The 22102-nt window shown below is 44.8% G+C and overlaps 3 protein-coding genes across 3 annotated transcripts; all 3 read right to left on the bottom strand.

Moving 5' to 3' along the window:
- Nucleotides 1-421: 421 nt before the first annotated feature.
- Nucleotides 422-2693, bottom strand: LOC115685821 (transcription factor JUNGBRUNNEN 1-like). The gene is made up of 3 exons (XM_030610942.2): nucleotides 2275-2693; nucleotides 1560-1861; nucleotides 422-1246 (listed from the first exon to the last, which is right to left on the bottom strand). Exons 1-3 carry the CDS (start codon nucleotides 2486-2488, stop codon nucleotides 872-874), a joined length of 891 nt encoding a protein of 296 aa, XP_030466802.1. The 5' UTR covers nucleotides 2489-2693; the 3' UTR covers nucleotides 422-871.
- Nucleotides 2694-5822: 3129 nt separating this feature from the next.
- Nucleotides 5823-8006, bottom strand: LOC115669560 (glutathione S-transferase F9-like). The gene is made up of 3 exons (XM_030590750.2): nucleotides 7567-8006; nucleotides 7359-7407; nucleotides 5823-6537 (listed from the first exon to the last, which is right to left on the bottom strand). The coding sequence occupies exons 1-3, from the start codon at nucleotides 7708-7710 to the stop codon at nucleotides 6083-6085; spliced, it is 648 nt and encodes a 215-aa protein (XP_030446610.2). The 5' UTR covers nucleotides 7711-8006; the 3' UTR covers nucleotides 5823-6082.
- Nucleotides 8007-13014: 5008 nt separating this feature from the next.
- Nucleotides 13015-16551, bottom strand: LOC130139137 (glutathione S-transferase F9-like). Its single transcript, XM_056315529.1, has 3 exons — nucleotides 16206-16551; nucleotides 15998-16046; nucleotides 13015-13730 (listed from the first exon to the last, which is right to left on the bottom strand). The coding sequence occupies exons 1-3, from the start codon at nucleotides 16347-16349 to the stop codon at nucleotides 13276-13278; spliced, it is 648 nt and encodes a 215-aa protein (XP_056171504.1). The 5' UTR covers nucleotides 16350-16551; the 3' UTR covers nucleotides 13015-13275.
- Nucleotides 16552-22102: the final 5551 nt, after the last annotated feature.

Below are 22102 nucleotides of genomic sequence, written 5' to 3'. Positions count from 1 at the left end.
CATAAGGTTGGTTTTTTTTTATTTTTTTATTAGGCCATAAGGTTGGTTCAAGAACTGAAAAGTAACTGCATTATTGTTTTGGATGCTTCTGGAGGAAAATGATGGAAAGGGGTTTGGTCATTTCATGCTTGGTGGAAGAAGAGTAAAGGATGGCGAATAATTTGATTATAGTTTAACGAATATTTTATCTTTGTGCTCGTCAAAGGTTCAGTATCATCAAAAAATTGATTCATGCTATAGAATGCTCATTAGAAAATACGAAGTAGCATGAAAAATTCATTTTATTCAACGAAAAATGAAATTTTTTTTTGTTAAAACAAGAATAGAAATGTAGTTTCAGGCGCACTGTTCATGACAAATACCATGGGATTACAGCATGGCTAGTGAAACGAAGAAAACACATGGAGAAAGAATTGAAAAAAATCGGCAAGAAAAAGTGTGCTTTACTTGTTCAAAACAAATGTTCACAAGTCATCATAATCTCTCCGAATCCCTTTGGAGTGATTTTAGGAGATTTAGAGAAAGGAAAGCAAAATTTTGGCATTGATAGTCAAAGTCAACACTTTGATCCAATGACCGCGAACATTCGCAAAGCTACTACACGAAGTCGCCCTTCCATTGGACGTGAAGATCACAAGGCAAAAAAAATCTGCTATTGTCAAACAAAACTTCTCAGTCCAGGTTTACTTCCACGCCAAAGTAAGATAGGAGGTCCATACTTTCGATTATGAAAAACTATGCCTATTTCTGTCCTCATTTCCTAGTAATAAATCCCAGGAAAAAGAAACTTCAGTTGTGTCATGTTCATCCCTTGATCTCTCGAATCCGCAAATTCCCAGTTCCCGCACGACTAACTAATTTTTGCGGGGAATCACTCTCCCTGAACTATCGATCTCAGTTCATCCCAGTTTATTCCGCTCGCGAAGATATCCTCTCCATTTAGATTCCAAAAGCTCGAGCACGGTGTGGCCATAGGCGCCTGAGGGATGGAATTGCAATGGTTGGCCGATGAGTATTGTGCTTGATCGACATGGCGGGTCGCGGGCTTTCTGTTGCTTGGTTGGATGGCTGAATGATCCGATCCAAAACTCAAGCATGGGTCTCCGTATTCGGATTCGAAGCTGCTCGATTTAGAGCATGAATCGATTGAGCTCTGCTTGAAGGTGGCCTCATTGCATTCAGGTGTTGCAATGTATTTTCTGCAGGAGGGTATGCGTTTGAAAATTCTGCAAAGCGTCCATACTTCCTGCCAAAAGAGAGAACCCTTCAGTTTTAGGGCCAAATTTTGAGCATGTAATTAAATGTGAGATACCCTCCCAGACAAAAATGATTGGTCCTCTTTTAACATTGATCATCTCAGGTTGGCTACTCATTTGCTGATTTAAGGGAAGAAAAGGACATAAATAAACTGCTAGTAAGATAGTAACTAATGTTGAACATAGCTGAAACTCAAGCTAGAACCGGCAAATACTCATTTTTTTTATAGAAAGTTTGAAAGCAATTGGAAAGTGAATTAAAGCGAGCCGATGCGGTCCTACAACGAGAATTTAGCATCTTACTGCTTCAGTGATTGTGTCATCTGCAACAGATAGAGCGCCACCCTTCCCAGCAGGCGGCAGCCGGAACTCGTGCATCATCCAGTCGGTTTTGGTGCCTTTGCCGGCGGAGCCACGGTAGTAGACGAGAGACTTCTTGAGGCCGATGCAGTCATGGGGATTTTTACTGGAATATATGGGCTTGTCGATGCCGGTGGCCTTCCAAAATCCAGACCCGGTCACTCTGTTTGGCCTTATGCTGTTTCTGTACTTCCTCCCTCTAATGCAGAAGAAGTAGCCTTCTCTCTCTCCCATTTTGCTAACATCTGTTTAGTCACGATGATGATTATGAACAAATGGTGACTGAGAAGCAAGATTATGCTGTTCACATTCATCCATCAGAAATGTAATTATTAGGTTCTATATCCGTGCAAAGGAAATCTTATACTCATGTTGAGCGAAAAAAAGAAGAAAAACGGTGCAATACTACACAAGCATATGTTGATTCACCTTACAATCTCAGTTCTAAACTATGAAAGACTAATCCAGCTAAATAATAATTGGAGTTGCTACTAAGCTATTGAAATCCTTGGTGAGTAAATTGACTCAGCTTCGCCTTTGAATGGATCTCACAACCTCTCATCTGTTTCTCGAGGCGATGTGCCATCGTCTAGGGAAAACGAGGGACATGCGAAGAAAGAAAGAAACCGAACAACCGGTGACTTGTATGTCTACTTACCTTGGAGATCCCAGGGATCGTACTTGTAGATATCGACCTGCTTGATGAAATCGATCTTGGGAGGCTTCCTCTCCACTTTCCGGCGAAGATAAAACCCGACAAGCTCTTCATCAGTCGGGTAAAACCGGAACCCAGGAAGCGTCACTTCTTCCTCATCATCCTTGTTCTTCTTCTTGTCAGTTATCCTTGTATCACTGCTATATCGCTGTTCCATCCCTCTCTCCCTCTCTCTCCCTCTCTCTCTCTCTCTCTCCGTTATATTGTTGATCTTTTGGGTTGGCACAATGTGTCCGTTATATTCTGGAAGTAGAAGCTTCTTGTATGGGGCAGTCGTGCAAGAGGGTCAGGTCATCCATTTGCTGCTCAGTCCACATGACCAAGTAAACTTATGACGTTGATGGAGATGTGCATCTCCTTCTTTTTCCCGGGTCTAGGGTTTTTGCAGGTTCAATATTGTCAGGTGAAAAAGCAGCTGAGAACCGACAAGACGACTCCCTCTTTGAGGTTGGAAGTCCACCTTAGCGGCCCATGGACGTTTGACTTGTTAACCGCAGATTACAATTCGAAATGCAAGCATGACATCCAGAGAAAATTTATACCCGTGAGACGTCAAGTGTCGTCATGTTGATGCGCAAAACTTCGTCAACAACACCCTTTGAAAATTGCAAAGTAGAAAAAAAAAATAAGACGATAACCCAAGGAAATCGAGCTGGCGCTTGAAGAAAACGTAACCCTAAATTACGAGGGCGATACCGTGTTAGCATACCACGTGATGCCGTGGTTGCGCGACTAGTGTAAGCTTTGGAGAATGTTTGAACGCTCTGCAATGACCAACTAGCATGACAAAGCCTGCCACTGCCAGATAATACATTTCTTGGCCATCTTCCCCCGCTACGAAGTTGGAAATTCTGCAGTATGACTCTGAAGTCACTGCAACGTTTCCATCAACTTCTACTTCACGGAATCAAACAATGTCTAGTCGAGAACTGCGGGAAGAGAGTGTGGAATTAAAAAGTAATTTCAATAGCTTTTACTCGAACATGTGTTGCTTACATTCACCAACCTAATTTTCCAGCAGCGTACCTAGAAAACTAACTTCATGAGAGGATGAATTTTCAACACCTAACTCAAGGAAAAGAGGGTGAGATATCGAAATTTCATGTGAAATTTGATATAAAAGTTGCACCAATCAATAAGCGGTCAAGGGGCTGCTAAGTTTTCCACATTGCTTGCATTCTCTTTACCTATTGGTTTAAGCTTCCGGGTTCAACGTGCTAATATAGGCAACGGCCTTGCCAAGCTCCATCCCAGCCTTCTCGATCCGTCGCCGGTTCAATGCATATTGATATATTGTACATACAGCGGTAGACATGTATGAAAGGAATGAAATATGAAGTTTCATGGAAACGAGATTTTCCTCGAGCAGCCTCCTACCCGATTTACATGGTCAAGGAGAACAGGAGATTTCACAATTTCCATTTTGATGTATGAAAGGAATAAATTGACGTGGTCCTGGCCTTGTAGAAAAAAAGAGCAGATTCTACACAGTTTTGGAATTGCACAACTTTCTCAATCCAAGTCAAATTAACTCACCAACTAACAAATTTTCCAACGACCATATTAAATGAGTCATATTCAGCATGATCTTGTTGACGATCGTAATTCTTCGGATAAATGGGCGCCCTAATGTAGAATACATACGATTGACTTGTCGCACCACGTGTCACTATCACGTGATATGACCATTAGATAAAATATCATGCCGATTCTAAGTGCTACAGATACTAAGACTATTCACATGAGCAGTAAATAAAGACAATCTAGCATAATCTAGAAAGATACGCTCGAGATGACTTCTTCGCCTGAATATGCAATCGCAACCACCGCATGATTCAGCACTAGTTCAGCTGGACTCTATCCGAACTGTTATGTAATCCAGAAAAATTTCTACCCTGCACTGCTTTCAAATAAGCACGACACACATATCGCAGCCGTTCATCATAGCTCACGTGGGACCCATCTGATTTAACGACTTCGATGCATTGAGCTCACGTGAATTCGGTGCCGCCAATATTGGCTCTATGTAATGAGAGAGAGAGAGAGAGAGAGAGAGAGAGAGAGAGAGAGAGAGAGAGAGATGGTCAAATGTGTGAGTAAGTTCCAAGTCAAGGATGTAGGGAAGAGAGAATATTCAGAACTTAATATATTAGAACGCGAGAGGGTGGAAAGTCCAAGGTCCATGGTTTGACTTAAGATGGCCCAATTGGATCCAGTCAAGTCATTGGAAATTTTAGAACTTTCTAAAATCGAAAGCAAAACCACAAGTCAGTTTAATTAGGCCTCCAAGGGGGAAAAATCGATGTTGTAATATCGGAAGTAGCTGTAGAATTTTTTGTTAGATATTAAATTCATACGTGAGCTACTCCAAAATTCAAGGAATAAGTATTTTCCGTGACGAATTAACTAAGAATCGGAGAAAAAAGAAAGGGATAAGTGCATACCATCCGATATAATTGGACAGTAGAATTGCCGAAATTCGTTATGCTCGCATAAAATTTCATTTTCTAAATTATAATTCTTTTGTGGGCCATTAGAAATTTAAAAGATATATCTTTCGTCGATTTTTTCTCCATGAGACGAATGTCGAACCTGTGCTCGATGGTCAATCTACGTTACTTTTTTCAACTGTTCTAGAAAGGGATAATGACACAAATAGTTTCCGAACTTTGGCCCAATGTGCAACGTGGTCCCTGAACTTTTAATTTATTAAATATAGTCTTTGAACTTTTTGTACATGTTCAAACTAGTCCCTAGACTATATGAAAATATTCTATATTGTCCTTGAACTTAATTAAATGGAATGACAACATTGAACATTTTCCTATAGTATAGGGACTAGTTTGACCATGTACCAAAAGTTCATGAACCATATTGAATGAATTAAAAGTTGAGGGACTACATTGAATTTTTTCATATAGTTCAGGGACCAGTTTGAACATGTACAAAAAATTCAAGGACCACATTGAACTGATTAAAAATTTAGGGATTGCACTGCACATTAGGTCCAAGTTCGGAGACCATTTATGTCATTTTCCCTTCTAGAAAAGCAATTCCAAATTTGCTTGTATTGGGTATTAGGGATACTAATTGGTCTATGTCCGCAACTACATAAACGTTTAGTAAGAACGTTTCAAGTGCTGATACTCATGAGACAATACGAACTTTTCTCGCACACTAGAGCGTTAATCTTTTTGCCGATGCCATTGTGTGTTATGCTACATTGGCTTCCGCAGCAGTTCTTGCTGTTCTTCTGACTGCAAAATTTATGCAAAAGAGTCGGCAAACTTCGGTCTTCTTCATGCCAATGAGACGCACCCACGTCCAATAAATAAAAACTTGATGTGTTTGGTATCCCATGTTTATGAAGGGTTTATAATCTCCCAGAATGAGTGTTGACAGCTCATCTAACACCAAATTCAGTGAGCACTGGACATATGAGCGAATGTTTATGAAGTTACTCTTTTCAAGTTGTAAAAGATCCTCGAAAGTTGACTTAAGTAGGTGGGTTATATTTTTATTTCACCAAAGTTGCTAGCATAGTACTAATTAGCCGCATACATGGCCCGACAAGACACGACACCCCCGTGTACAACACCAAAGAGGTCCACAACAGGATCAGTTACTGGAGTGATCCCACTTTTACACATGACCTTCACAAACCAGACTCAACAAAAGCTTATTTGATCGCCCAAATCCGCCGATTCAGATCGAGGACTCGGGCGCACCCGGCACGCCTAATAAAACGGCCCTAATACAGACCGGGCCAGAGCTCGAGGACCTTCTTCCAGGAAGGCCTGCTCGAGATATCATTCCACCATGCGCAAACATTCTTCCGGTCCCTTATCAGGTTCTCCTTCCCCATCTTGCCCACCAAGTACTGGGTGACTGAGAGGTGGCTCAGGTCGGCGAGGCTGACAAAATCCCCCGCCAGGTACTTGCTCTTCGACAGCCTCTCCTCATAGACATCCAGAACCTTACAGAGCTTGTCCTCGCTCTCTTGGAGCAGCTTCGGATCCGGGGTAAGTCCCTTAAATGGGCCGAAGACAATTTTGAGGACGAGGTCGAAGATTGGCGGATGGAAGTTCTGGGCCTCGACTTCGAGCCACTGCTCAACAAGCCCCCTCTCCTCTATTGTCTTCCCCAGCAGGTCGGTCCCTTGGTGCTTGTATTTCTCGGCATAATACCTTATGATGGCCCGCGATTCTGTATGGATTAAACAAGATATACTACAGAGAGTAGACAGGCGAATCTTTATCCCCACATATGAAAAGCACCGTAACACTAGGATGAATCCTAAAAGAGACATGCACCGTGCTTTTGAATTTACCAGCAGAGTCTTACTCTCATGACACTAGACCCAACAGTATTAGTGTACACGCGGTGGGACATTTCGATGGCAATGCACTGATCATTCTGGTTAAACACCGGTCAGGAACATAATCGGATGAAAACGCAGTTCCAAATAGATAATCAACAACCCTTAGGCCGACATACAAAAAGAAACAGATCATGAACAACTCCACAACAGATATGGAAGCTATGACTCTGGCCTTAGATCTTTGATTCAAATCATCCGTTCCTCGGGCAAATGATTTGACTTGAGATTGAGAGTGAACGACTCCCAGAAAGTAGAAATAATGAAAAGGACAACCTAACTTCAACCTAACAAAACGCTTGTAACGAGTTGCAAAGATAAAACGGTAGATGTGTGTAAGCTAAAACGAGTAGCTGATATCAACTGAACATGTCAGTGGACTCAATCTTTCCCAACTTCCTCTGGTATCTATCTACTCATGGCGGAACATTTTAGACTTTCGCGACGCTTCGCTGGCCGATTACAGAACAAACAGCGCATAGTAAATTAGGAGCAGCTACATGCTGAAGAATCATCCATATATGCACGAGTTTTGATCTCAAGACCGCAAGAAAAAGTCCAAGCGCCCCGGACTGCGATGTGAAATCCGGAGGCTCAAAACAAACAAAAACAGAAGAACGACGCAAGCCAAAAGAGCTGAGAGCTTTACCGAAAAGAGTGTAGTCGCCATCTTGAACCACAGGAACTGATCCGAAGGGCTACACGTACACAGGGTACACACACGACCCGAATCAGAAACAATCAGACAAAAACACTTTAAAATGTTAAGTACCCACGAAAGGAGACACGATAAAGAGTCAAGCTTTCGAGGGTTCTTGATTGAAAGCGAAGTGGGTTCTCAAGAACAGGGGACAGACCTGGAGCTTCACGAACTCGGGGGCTTTGTGCTCGCCCTTGAAGAGATCGATAGGGACGGTCTCGAACTCGACGCCCTTCTCGATTAGGCACACCAGCACTCGCTTCGGCGACGCGTAGTCAGGCCCGTACACCTTCACCACCATTTCTCTCTCTCTCTCTCTCTCTCCTTGTCGCTTCTTGATGGGTCTCTCCCGCTGTGCGTCTCTTCGGCTTATAAAGAGACGCTCTGCATCAGAGCATCGAACGAAGTTGCCCACGTCATCTTCAAGGAACCAACCTACCAAATCACGACCCGGCCTCCCTCCTTGTCGCTTCTCGATGGGTCTCTCCAACCGGGTGTCTCTTCGCCTTATAAAGAAACGCTCTGCATCAGAGCATCAAAGGAAGTTGCCCACGTTATCTTCAATGAACCAACCCACCAAATCACGACCCGATTCCCCTGGGGGTTCCAAGGTTAGCTAATCAGTCCACGTCACAGTCTGCCCTCGCATTTAGTTCCATGCCATGATTTTTCTCTGGCTTTATTTGGATATACTGCGCTCTTTCAATGTGTTTCCGGTGTGGATACGGTTGGACACAATTGGGTAAGGCTGGACATTCATCATGCTCTGCGGGGCCATTCGAAATCTTGACAGATCAGTCTTTTTGTCGATCTTTTGCACTACATTAATGTCGAGCCTACGCTCAACAGTCGATTGACGAGGACCGTCAGCAAGAAATGGCAAGAAAGCATCGTGCTCACCCCTTTTACATTGCAAATTCATCATGCTCTAAGGGCCACTCGAGATCTTGAGAGATCTGTCTTTTTGTCGATCTTTTGCACTAAATTAAGGTCGAACCTATGATCGAACAGTCGATTTACAGTAATCGTCAGCAAGAAATGGCAAGAAAGCATCGTGCTCACCCTTTTACATTGCCTGCCTGCTTTCTAGAAAGGCGATTGTCAATTTGCTCCAATTGGGCAGCAGAGTAGGTGACGGGACAAATTGGCCTTTGTCCACAAGTATGTTTAACGAATTATTGGCGTCTTCTTTAATCAATATATTCAAGGGAGTAGGAAGATTTGGCCAATGGGGGGTTGCACACTTTTGAGGTGTCCTTTGCATCAATTACCAAATGGGTCTTCTTTGTCAACTTCCTTTGCCCCTGCAATTGACTAGTCTATTGATCACCTAACCTTGAGAGGAAGATGAGGAAGAAAGGGGCGATTGACTATTATATGCTCGATGAGGTTATTCACCCAAGTCAATCATCGCGCGCAAGAATATAAGAAACTTGATAACATTTTTCCATGCGACCATAGATTTAGATGAGCAAAAACATCATCATCCGGATGAAATTCTGCTACCGATAGACTGTCGGTTCGAGTGTTTGAAGGGAGGTGTCCTTGAGGAGAAACACTTATGTGACTATGTCTCCAGTAAACAATTTCGGGTTTGATTTGTCAAACCTGACTGCAAAAGTACACCGTGATGATATGACCTGTGATGCAGGTCACATACACTGCTTTTCTCGATTTCCTTGCTGCCCACTGATTGCAGCGAGTCCTAAAAATCACTCAGTCTTGGATCGAGTCACAAAACACAAGATCCAGCTCACGCTCGAAGACCCACCATCGTGAATAATGTTCGTGATCAAAATGAAAAGGGTTAATACCACGAAAAACTCTAAACCGGTACACTTATGATACATTTATCCCAAACTATTTTTTTTATCACAAAAAATCCCAAACTGGTACATCTGTGACAATTTTACCCCCGAACTAATTTTTTAATTTTATTTTTTATTTTTTTTGAATTTTTTTATTTTTTCTTTTCTTTTCTTTTCTTTTTCTTCATGTTCAACCTCTAGCCGGTCGCCGGACCGGTGACCGGCCAGAGGCGGATGCCGGCAAGGTTGGCCCCGCCGGCCGCTGGCGAGGCTCGACCTTGCTGGCGTGGGTGAGGACAGCCCTCGCCCGCCCCAGGCGAGGGTTGCCCTCGCCCGCCCAGGCGAGGATGAATTTTCAACACCTAACTCAAGGAAAAGGGGGTGAGATATCGACATTTCATGTGAAATTTGATATAAAAGTTGCACCAATCACCAAGCGGTCAAGGGGCTACTAAGTTTTTCACATTGCCTGCATTCTCTTTGCCTATTGGTTTAAGCTTCTGGGTTCAACGTTCTAATAAAGGCAACGGCCTTGCCAAGCTCCATCCCAGCCTTCTCGATCCGTCGCCGGTTCAATGCATATTGATATATTGTACATACAGCGGTAGACATGTATGAAAGGAATGAAATATGAAGTTTCATGGAAACGAGATTTTCCTCGAGCAGCCTCCTACCCGATTTATATGGTCAAGGAGAACAGGAGATTTCACAATTTCCATTTTGATGTATGAAAGGAATAATTGACGTGGTCCTGGCCTTGTAGAAAAAAAGAGCAGATTCTACACAGTTTTGGAATTGCACAACTTTCTCAATCCAAGTCAAATTAACTCACCAACTAACAAATTTTCCAACGACCATATTAAATGAGTCATATTCAGCATGATCTTGTTGACGATCGTAATTCTTCGGATAAATGGGCGCCCTAATGTAGAATACATACGATTGACTTGTCGCACCACGTGTCACTATCACGTGATATGACCATTAGATAAAATATCATGCCGATTCTAAGTGCTACATATACTAAGACTATTCACATGAGCAGTAAATAAAGACAATCTAGCATAATCTAGAAAGATACGCTCGAGATGACTTCTTCGCCTGAATATGCAATCGCAACCATCGCATGATTCAGCACTAGTTCAGCCGGACTCTATCCGAACTGTTATGTAATCCAGAAAAATTTCTACCCTGCACTGCTTTCAAATAAGCACGACACACATATCGCAGCCGTTCATCATAGCTCACGTGGGACCCATCTGATTTAACGACTTCGATGCATTGAGCTCACGTGAATTCGGTGCCGCCAATATTGGCTCTATGTAAAGAGAGAGAGAGAGAGAGAGAGAGAGAGAGAGAGAGAGAGAGAGAGAGAGAGAGAGAGAGATGGTCAAATGTGTGAGTAAGTTCCAAGTCAAGGATGTAGGGAAGAGAGAATATTCAGAACTTAATATATTAGAACGCGAGAGGGTGGAAAGTCCAAGGTCCATGGTTTGACTTAAGATGGCCCAATTGGATCCAGTCAAGTCATTGGAAATTTTAGAACTTTCTAAAATCGAAAGCAAAACCACAAGTCAGTTTAATTAGGCCTCCAAGGGGGAAAAATCGATGTTGTAATATCGGAAGTAGCTGTAGAATTTTTTGTTAGATATTAAATTAATACGTGAGCTACTCCAAAATTCAAGGAATAAGTATTTTCCGTGACGAATTAACTAAGAATCGGAGAAAAAAGAAAGGGATAAGTGCATACCATCCGATATAATTGGACAGTAGAATTGCCGAAATTCATTATGCTCGCATAAAATTTCATTTTCCAAATTACAATTCGTTTGTGGGCCATTAGAAATTTAAAAGATATATCTTTCGTCGATTTTTTCTCCATGAGACGAATGTTGAGCCTGTGCTCGATAGTCAATCTACGATACTTTTTTCAACCGTTCTAGAAAGGGATAATGACATAAATAGTTTTCCAACTTTGGCCCGATGTGCAACGTGATCCATGAACTTTTAATTTGTTCAATATGGTCTCTGAACTTTTGGTACATGTTCAAACTAGTCCCTAAACTATATGAAAATAGTTCATGTTGTCCCTGAACTTAATTAAATGGAATGACAACATTGAACATTTTCCTATAGTATATGGACTAGTTTGACTATGTATCAAAAGTTCATGAACCATATTGAATGAATTAAAAGTTGAGGGACTACATTGAATTTTTTCATATAGTTCAGGGACCAGTTTGAACATGTACAAAAAATTCAAGGACCACATTGAACTGATTAAAAATTTAGGGATTGCACTGCACATTAGGTCAAAGTTCAGAGACCATTTATGTTATTTTCCCTTCTAGAAAAACAATTCCAAATTTGCTTGTGTTGGGTATTAGGGATACAAATTGGTCTGTGTCCGCAACTACTTAAACGTTTAGGGTGCGCATGACAACCATTCTGTGCCCGGGAACTATTTATGAACAGAAATGATTTTTTTTTTATTCTGTGCCCGGAAACAATTTCTCTGCATTTGAAGGCGTTTGGTAAATTGTCCAAAATTTCTATTCCTGGAAAAGAAAAGAACAGAAATGCGTTTGGTAACTACACACAAATTTTTTTTTATTAATAATATTTTGAATTGTTTAATTTTTTTTTTCTTTCTACCCAGGCCATGGCCGGTCGTCGGCGACCGGCGGCCGGCCACAACCCAGAGCCGGCGAGGGCGTCACGGCCCTCGCCGGCACCAGCGGAGGCGAGGGTCCCCTCTGCCGGCGAGGGCGAGGGCTGGACCCTCGCCGCCTGGGCGAGGCGGCTTGCCGTCAGTCATGGCGAGGTCGGCCTCGCTCAATCGCCGTTGCGATCCACGGCGAAGCCAACCTCGCCCGGATCCGGGCGAGGCCGACCTGGCCGTCGCGACCCACGGCGAGGTCGGCTCGCCGTGGGTCGCGACGGCGAGGCTCGGCCTCGCCCGGATCCGGCGAGGTCGACCTCGCCAGTGGGTCGCGACAGCAGAAGGCTCGGCCTCGCCCGGATGCGGGCGAGGCCGACCTCGCCATGACCGACGGCGAGCCGCCTCGCCCGGGCGGCGAGGGTCCAGCCCTCGCCCTCGCCGGCAGGGGGGACCCTCGCCTCCGCCGCCGGCCGGCGAGGGCCATGACGCCCTTGCCGGCCACAACCCAAGAAGAGCAACACAAAAAGAAGAAAAGAAAAAAAAGAAAAAGAAGAAAAAAAAACTGATTCTCAAAATTGTGCCGAGAAACAAGAAGTAACTTTTTTTTACTTCTTGTTTCTCTTCCAAACTGTTTCTCGGCACAAATATTTGCAAAAATGTGCCCGGGAACAAAAAGTTTACCAAACGCATTTCTGTTCCCAAACTATTTCTAAAAACAAAATAACAGAAATTTTCACTGTTTGGCACGTTACCAAACGGGCCCTTAGCAAGAACGTTTCAAGTGCTGATACTCATGAGACAATACGAACTTTTCTCGCACACTACAGTGTTAATCTTTTTGCCGATGTCATTGTGTGCTATGCTACTTTGGCTTCTGCAGCAGTTCTTGCTGTTCTTCTGACTGCAAAATTTATGCAAAAGAGTCGGCTAACTTCGGCCTTTTTCATGCCAATGAGACGCACCCACGTCCAATATATAAAAACTTGATGCGTTTGGTATCCCATGTTTATGAAGAGTTTATAATCTCCCAGAATGAGTCTTGATAGCTCATCTAACACCAAATTCAGTGAGCACTGGACATATGAACGAATGTTTATGAAGTTACTCTTTTCAAGTTGTAAAAGATCCTCGAAAGTTGATTTAAGTAGGTGGTTTATATTTTCATTTCACCAAAGTTGCTAGCATAGTACTAATTAGCTGCATACATGGCCCGACAAGACATGACACCGCCGTGTACAACACGAAAGAGGTCCACAACAGGATCAGTTACTGGAGTGATCCCACTTGTACACATGACCTTCACAAACCAGACTCGAACAAAAGCTTATTTGATCACCCAAATCCGCCGATTCAGATTGAGGACTCGGGCGCACCCGGCACGCCTAACAAAACTGTCCTAATACAGACCGGGCCAGAGCTCGACGACCTTCTTCCAGGAAGGCCTGCTCGAGATGTCGTCCCACCACGCACTTACATTCTTCCGGTCCCTTATCAGGTACTCCTTCCCCATTTTGCCCATCAAGTACTGCGTGACCGAGAGGTGGCTCAGGTCAGCGAGGCTGAAAAAATCCCCCGCCAGGTACTTGCTCTTCGACAGCCTCTCATCGTAGATGTCCAGAACCACACACAGCTTGTCCTCGCTCTCTTTGAGCAGCTTCGGATCCGGGGTAAGTCCCATAAACGGGCCGAAGACAATTTTCATGATGAGGTCGAAGATTGGCGGGTGGAAGTTCTGGGCCTCGACTTCGAGCCACTGCTCAACAAGCCCCCTCTCCTCTATTGTCTTCCCCAGCAGGTCGGTCCCTTGGTGCTTGTATTTCTCGGCATAATACCTTATGATGGCCCGCGATTCTGTATGGATTAAACAAGATATATTACAGAGAGTAGACAGGCGAATCTTTATCCCACATATGAAAAGCACCATAACACTAGGATGAAACCTAAAAGAGACATGCACCGTGCTTTTGAATTTACCAGCAGAGTCTTGCTCTCCTGATACTAGACCCAACAGTATTAGTGTACACGCAGTGGGACATTTCGATGGCAATGCACTGATTATTCTGCTTAAACACCCGTCAGGAACATAATCGGATGAAACCGCAGTTCCAAATAGATAATCGACGACCCTTAGAACGACATACGAAAAGAAACAGATCATGAACAACTCCACAACAGATATGGAAGCTATGACTCTGGCCTCAGATCTTTGATTCAAAGGGAAAAGTGCCAAAAAAGTCCTAAACCTTTTGCATTAGTGCCAATTTAGTCCTAAACCTTTTTTTGGTGCCAATTCAGTCCTAAACCTTTTGCATTGGTGCCAATTTAGTCCTAAATCTTTTTGGTGCCAATTAAGTCCTAAACCTTTTAAATTGGTGCCAATTCGGTCCTAAACCTTTTGTTTTTGTGCCAATTTAGTCGCTTCCGGTCAATTTTGATCGAATTTGCTTCGACGTGGACGGTTGCCGGCGGCCGGTCACCGGCGCCGACAGTATTGCAGCGTGGACAAATTAAATAATATTTTAATATTTTTTGAATTTTATTTTTTTCCTTTTTTTTCTTTTTTTTTCCACTTTTTTTTTTTGGTTCCTCCTCCTTCCTCTGGCCGGTCGCCGGTCCGGCGACTGCCGAGAGCCGCTGGCCGGCGAGCTCGACCTCGCCGGCCCTTTGGGAGAAGCGAGCCTCGCCGGGCGGGCGAGCCTCGCCATGGTCGGGCGAGGCCCGACCTCGCCGGATCCGGCGAGGTCGAGCCTCGCCCGCCGCCGGCGAGGTCGGGCCTCGCCCGACCATGGCGAGGCTCGAGCACTCGCCGGAGGCCGCGGCGAGGGCGAGCCTCGCCATGGTCGGGCGAGGCCCGACCTCGCCGGATCCGGCGAGGCCGGGCGAGGCCGGCAAAGTGGCGAGGCTCGAGCCCTCGCCGCAGGCCGCGGCGAGCGAGGCCCGACCTCGCCGGATCCGGCGAGGTCGAGCCTCGCCCGGCCGCCGCGAGGCCCGGCCTCGCCCGATCCGGCGAGGTCGGGCCTCGCCCGACCATGGCGAGGCTCGCCATCGCCGCGGCCTCCGGCGAGGGCTCGAGCCTCGCCATGGTCGGGCGAGGCCCGACCTCGCCGGATCCGGCGAGGCCGGGCCTCGCCGGCGGCCGGGCGAGGCTCGACCTCGCCAGATCCGGCGAGGTCGGGCCTCGCCCGACCATGGCGAGGCTCGCCGCCCGGCGAGGCCGCCCTCCCCAGTGGCCGGCGAGGTCGAGCTCGCCGGCCTCTGGCCTCTAGCCTCTGGCCGGTCGCCGCACCGGCGACCGGCCAGAGGAAGGAGAAAGCCAAAAAAAAAAGTGGAAAAAAAAAAAAAAAAGGAAAAAAATAAAATTTCAAAAAAATATTAAAATATTATTTAATTTGTCCATCGTCAATCCATGCCGTAGCCGGCGTGAGTCCGCTGGCCCATCGCTGAAATTCCAATCAAATCACCAAGGACTAAATTAGGACAAAAACAAAAGGTTGGACAATCAAGCCAATTTAAAAGGTTTAGGACTTAATTAAGACCAAAAAGTTAGGACTAAATGCACCAATGCAAAAGGTTAGGACTAATTGACCAAAAAAGGTTTAGGACTAAATTGGCACTAATGCAAAAGGTTTAGGACTTTTTTGGCACTTTTCCCTTGATTCAAATCATCTGTTCCTCGGGCAAATGATTTGACTTCAGATTGAGAGTGAACGACTCCCAGAAAGTAGAAATAATGAAAAGGACAACCTAACTGCAACCTAACAAAACGCTTGGAACGAGTTGCAAAGATAAAACGGTAGATGTGTGTAAGCTAAAACGAGTAGCTGATATCAACTGAACATGTCAGTGGACACAATCTTTCCCAACTTCCTCTGGTATCTATCTACTCATGGCGGAACTTTTTAGACTTTCGCGACGCTTCGCTGGCCGATTACAGAACAAACAGCGCATAGTAAATTAGGAGCAGCTACATGCTGAAGAATCATCCATATATGCACGTGTTTTGATCTCAAGACCGCAAGAAAAAGTCCAAGCGCCCCGGACTGCGAAGTGAAAATCCGGAGGCTCAAAACAAACAAAAACAGAAGAACGACGCAAGCCAAAAGAGTGGAGAGCTTTACCGAAAAGAGTGTAATCGCCATCTTGAACCACAGGAACTGATCCGAAGGGCTACACGTACACAGGGTACCCACACGACCCGAATCAGAAACAATCAGACAAAAACACTTTAAAATGCTAACTACCCACGAAAGGAGACACGATAAAGAGTCAAGCTTTCGAGGGTTCTTGATTGAAAGCGAAGTGGGTTCTCAAGAACAGGGGACAGACCTGGAGCTTCAGGAACTCGGGGGCTTTGTGCTCGCCCTTGAAGAGATCGATAGGGACGGTCTCGAACTCGACGCCCTTCTCGATTAGGCACACCAGCACTCGCTTCGGCGACCCGTAGTCAGGCCCGTACACCTTCACCACCATTTTTCTCTCTCTCTCTCCTTGTCGCTTCTTGATGGGTCTCTCCCACTGTGTCTCTCCTCGGCTTATAAAGAAACGCTCTGCACCAGAGCATCAAACGAAGTTGCCCACTTTATCTTCAACGAACCAACCTACCAAATCACGACCCGACTCCCCTGGGGGTTCCAAGGTTAGCTAATCAGTCCACGTCACAGTCTGACCTCGCATTTAGTTCCATGCCATGAATTTTCTCTGGCTTTATTTGGATATACTGCGCTCTTTCAATGTGTTTCCTGTGTGGATACGGTTGGACACAATTGGGTAAGGTTGGACATTCATCATGCTCAGCGGGGCCATTCGAAATCTTGACAGATCTGTCTTTTTGTCGATCTTCTGCACTACATTAATGTCGAGCCTACGCTCAACAGTCGATTGACGAGGACGGTCAGCAAGAAATGGCAAGAAAGCATCGTGCTCACCCCTTTTACATTGCAAATTCATCATGCTCTGAGGACCACTCGAGATCTTGAGAGATATGTCTTTTTGCCGATCTTTTGCACTAAATTAATGTCGAACCTATGATCAAACAGTCGCTTTACAGTAATCGTCAGCAAGAAATGGCAAGAAAGCATCGTGCTCACCCTTTTACATTGCCTGCCTGCTTTCTAGAAAGGCGACTGTCAATTTGCTCCAATTGGGTAGTAGAGTAGGTGACGGGCCAAATTGGCCGTTGTCCACAAGTATGTTCAATGAATTATTGGCGTCTTTTTTAATCAATATATTCAAGGGAGTAGGAAGATTTGGCCAATGGGGATTGCACACTTTTGAGGTGTCCCTTGCACCAATCACCAAATGGGTCTTCTTTGTCAACTTCCTTTGCCTCTGCAATTGAGTAGGCTATTGATCACCTAACCTTGAGAGGAAGAAAGGGGCGATTGACTATTATATGCTTGTTGACACTTATTTTTAATTTATCCAAAATTAATTATACAAAATTTAAGAGTTAATTTTCTTTAATTTTTAAAATAAAAAATATTTCTATTTAAATGCATTGTATATAGAAATTAGGCACATTTGTATTAATAGAGTCTATTAGAGTGTTTAAAAAAAATCAATTAAAATCAAATCAAATTTTCAAAAAAAAAAAAAGAATTTCCGAGTTTGGTCGGGTCGGGGCCGGGCCGACCTCGCCCTTTTCTTTTTCCTCTTTCTTTCTCCCCGCGGGCCTCGGCCCTTTTCTTTTCTTTCCCCCCCCCCCGGGCCCAGCCCGCTTTTCTTTTCTTCTTTTTTTTTCCTTTTTCTCCCCCCGCGCAACTGGGCCTGGCCCGACCCAGCTCCCTTCTCCTCCTTCCTTCTCCCCCGTCGTCGGTCCCTTTCGCCTCCCCTGTTCGCCCCTGTTTTGGCCGCAGGGTGACGCACGGCGGCGCAGCTCCGCGCCGTCCCTATCCGGCCAGAGTAAGGCCGGGGGAGCACGCCAACGAGACTGCCATTAATTGCCAGTCCCGTCCTCCCCGTTTTCCCGGCCTCCCTTATCTCCTCCTTCCTCTCTTCTCCCTGTTCTTCTCTGCCCCTCACCGAACCAGGCCCCCCCTCTGCACCTGTCTGCAAATGGCCACAAAAGTCTTCAAGCGGCATAGGCCGGTGCAGGCCTTCGTCAGCCGACGTAAGGGAGCCGAAGCAGTGGCTCTCGGCCACTATAAAAATCGGAGAGAAAGAGAGAGAAACGCTCTGCCATTTGAGAGAGAAACAGAGCAGAGAGAGACAGAGAGAGAACAAAGAGAGTCCGAGAGAAAACAGAGAGGAAAGAGAGAGAAAGAGGGGAGATTCGAGCTTCTACAGGTCCCCACAGCCGCGCCGTCGACCGCAGATCAGCCGGAGAGCCTCCAGTCGCGTCGCCGAACGGAGAGCCTTCCCCGGTGCTCTGTTCGCCCCTATTTTTGTGTCCGGTGTGGCCGGGACTCGCGCCGGCTGTTTCGCGCGAATCCCAGCCCATACCGTCCTTGATCCTGGTCCCCACTCGTCGTCGGAGGCGAGCCGTGGTTGTTAGGGCCGATCGAGCTCCCGGAATAGGTCGAAATGCCCCTATTTTTATCACGCCCACCAACTGTTTGTCAAAATTTCCCACAAAGCCCGGTTTGTGTTTGAACTTCACCGGAGAGTAGGAGGCCGAACGGTGACTCAGCCGGCTTAGGTAGGTGTTGTGAAGACCATCAGGGACCAGAGGAAGCCGAATCGTGGTCTGGGTACGTCGGCCAAATTCCGATCGGCGTCCGGTTTGATGAATTCCGATCGGGGCTTGGCCGGCGATTATTCAGGCCGGTTCTCCAGCGACCAGGCATCAAACACTCCTCAGCTTGATGGGCTGAGGAGAATGATGCCACTGGCCGAACGAAACATCTGGCGAATCGCCGGAATTTCGTCCGGTCAGTGACCTCAAGTGTTTGAGGCTTGGGAACCAGCTGAACCGGCCCGGTGCTGTTCAAAAACCAGTTCAGGGCCGGTTCGTCGATTCGGGTCAATCAGACCCGACTCGGATCCAATTCTCCGACCCGAATTAATCAATTCGGGTCGGTTTCGTGGATCCGGGTCGGTTCCGATCGGACCCAAATCTAATCACCCGACCCGGATCTGGAGATCCAACCCGGTCAACGTTTTGGGTCGGATCTGTTGACCCGGGTCAGATCTGACCGACCCGGATCCACGACCTGACCCGGTTATTTTATTTTTAAAAAAAAAATTTACAAATTTTTAAAAAAAAATTAATTTTTTTTAAAATTTCTTCCGTATTTATTTTTTCTTTTTGTATTTATTTATTATTTTTTTTAAATTTTTTTATGTGATATATTTGTTGTTTTTATTTATTGTGGTATTATTATGCAAGTTTTTGTCTTGTTTAAATTAGACAAGCCTGAGATTGCGCGGTAGTATTTTGAATGTTATTTTTATTACCGTTGTATTATTATGCATGTTTTTAATACAATTGCATGAGTTGTTGTGTTTTGAATATCATCTGACTTAGTCAGGATTAGAACCTAAGGCTGCATATTTGTCTTGACTGCTGATCGTTTATGATTATGCACTCGCTTGATCACCTCACATGTTAGGAGAAAGGTCCTAAAATCAATCCAAATTGCCTGACAAATATTTTCGGAAATGAACAGGGTAAAAAAGGTACCGAAAGGGTATTAGTTATCCAACTAGTGTAACCAAGTCTCCGAACTCAGTTAATCTCTGGTTCGCAGGAATAGGGTGATTCTCCCATCACCTTATTTGGGTTTCTAATCGACCCACCCCAAATCGATTAGTGGCGACTCCTTGGTATAAACCACTTGCATGTTAAACACTTAAACCCTAAGTCGCGATATGGTATGGGCTTGGGAGAGCCCGAGTTAAGTCCTTAACCTAAACTTAGCACGTACCAGGCGAAATCCCCTTTTTTACATGTTGCAGATAAAAAAGAGTGGGGAGGTCAGTCGCGACAGACTGGCGACTCCGCTAGGGACTTGCATTTTTTTAAAGTGGACTTAAGCCAAAAAAATTTTATCCTGTTCAAGATAATTTTTGTTTGACAGCGAGGACTCCAGGTATTATCCTAACATTAAGGTGTTATTTGTTCTTGCAGGTTCGAATTGATTGTTTATAAATTGTTGTGCATGCTTTAATGATTTAGCACTACACTATTGCACACACAACCACGCTGCCGGACCTGGGCCGCAATAGGGCATTTTAGGATGGTGTTAAGAAAGATACGACCTCGAACGCAAGCCCGCGATGTAGAGGTTGCCTTTCTTTTCCCCGAAATTTATTTCTAAAAGTCGTAAAGAAATATCTTTAGCCGCTATTCGCGTGACTATAAGATATTCCTTTCGATTTGGCCAAGTTTAAAAGGACTTGACACCAACGCGAGACTGCGACGGTCAGGCACCCTTTTAATTTCATTTTGCTGAGCCATTCTAGATAGAAATCGAACCTCATTCCTCATGTGCATGTTGTTGTGATTGCCATGGTTCAAGGAAAGGTATATATTCTATTCCTTCTCATTTTATTATGCAGCCTACTTATTCATTTGATTTGTTACTGTTAGGCCACCCGTTGATTGCATTCTATATACGATGGGAAGAGCTGATGTCCAATTCGTCCCCACTCCTAAAAAAAGAGCTTCTGGCATGGTGGGACCGACTCGATCAAAATGGCCAACAGTATGTCAAAGCAAGAATTGGTCGCCTACTCCCATTGCTCAAAATCAACATCCATTCTGGCATAATGCAAGCATTAGCACATTTCTGGTGCCCACAAACATCCACTTTCATATTTGGTAAGTTTGAGATGACCCCGACTCTGGAAAAGTATAGTGTTGTCATTGGAAAACCTTTGGGATCTGAGCTCATCAAACCACTTTTGGGTGTGTCCCCTCTACTCGAATTATCCCAGTTTTTGCGAACCAATAGCAATACCGTGAAAAGAGTTGTTAAAGCTCATTAATGCCTGCCCCTGATTTTTCTTAAATGAGTGTTTTGAAAGTCAACCCATGAGCCAAAAAGCTAAGATTTTTATCCTTGCTTTTGTCGGGTGTGTCATTTTCCCCCATCGCAAAAATTCAATAAACCTTCGATTGCGTATGTGGCCAGACAAATTTGCACCGGCTTGGGTTATGTTAATTCGGTCCTGGCAGAAACATTTTTGTCTCTAAACCGTTTTAAACAAAATGATGATAAAATCATGCGGGCCGCCCCAGAAATTTTGCAAATCTGGTTTTTATCTCATTTGAGAGGATTTGGGCACCTCATGCAGCTTTTTGAAGTCGATAACTTTATGCATCCGATACAAAGGTTTGAGGTTTTAAAAAATAATTCCCCTCGTAAGGATTACTCTACCTGGATAAACTTTTTGAAAGACCCCGATCCCAAAGCTTTCTTATGGCATGCTGAATGGTTCCATGAGGGTCAGGCTCGATATGCTCATCAGTTTCACAACCCTGTTCCACTCCTCGGATTATTAGGTGCCACTTCGTACTATCCCTACCGGGTAGCCCGCCAGTACAGGGCCCTTCAGGAGGTCCCGCCGCCTCTCAAGACAAACCTATTTCGAGTTCGATTCACTCGATCGAACTACAATTACGCTGGCGAAATTCGTGCCATCCAGGACATGTGGACTGAATGTCAGCCGAAGAACATTCTTGTGCCTAGACTATTGAAAGGGCAAGAAAAGGTTCACCATGCCTCTCTATTCTACATCATACATTACCAAATCCCGGCAGATCTACAGCCAAAAGTCTCGGATGTAACCAACAAGCCCAGTCGCCAAACACAGATCGATCAGCTTGAAAGGACTGTAGGGACGAAGGATACGCTTATTGCGGAGCTTGTCCGTGAAAATAAGCGGCTCTGAGAGACTGTAGCTTCCCCATCGTTTATAGAATGAGCATCCGGGAAGGGCGCTTTTTTTGTTAAAAGCCCCTGTCTTTTATATTTTCATAGTATTTATGTTTAGGGGTTTTGGTTTTCATCTTTAAAAGTGTTTATGGGTTATACTAATGTTAATATAACTCGGACCGCTTTTTATTTTATAAATAATATTTTTTACGCCTTAATGACACCACCGCGGCCTTCGGCTCAGTGGTATCCGGGGATGTAGCGTAACGGTCTGAGGCGACCGGGGTTCGAACCCCGGGGACGCCGCATGTAATTTTAATATTAATAAAAACCTTTTTTCTCTTTTTTTCTTTGCAAATAAAAAAAGTATGTAATAATAATATGACTAGGTCGTAGAATGATTCT

Source organism: Syzygium oleosum, unplaced genomic scaffold (genome assembly GCF_021117445.2).
Source record: "Syzygium oleosum isolate NSW1041296 unplaced genomic scaffold, Sole_v2.1 Sole_v2.10, whole genome shotgun sequence".
In the NCBI taxonomy this organism is placed as follows: Eukaryota; Viridiplantae; Streptophyta; class Magnoliopsida; order Myrtales; family Myrtaceae; genus Syzygium; species Syzygium oleosum.
The sequence above is the reverse complement of the archived record's forward strand: the minus strand, read 5'-3'. Positions and strand labels throughout refer to the sequence as shown.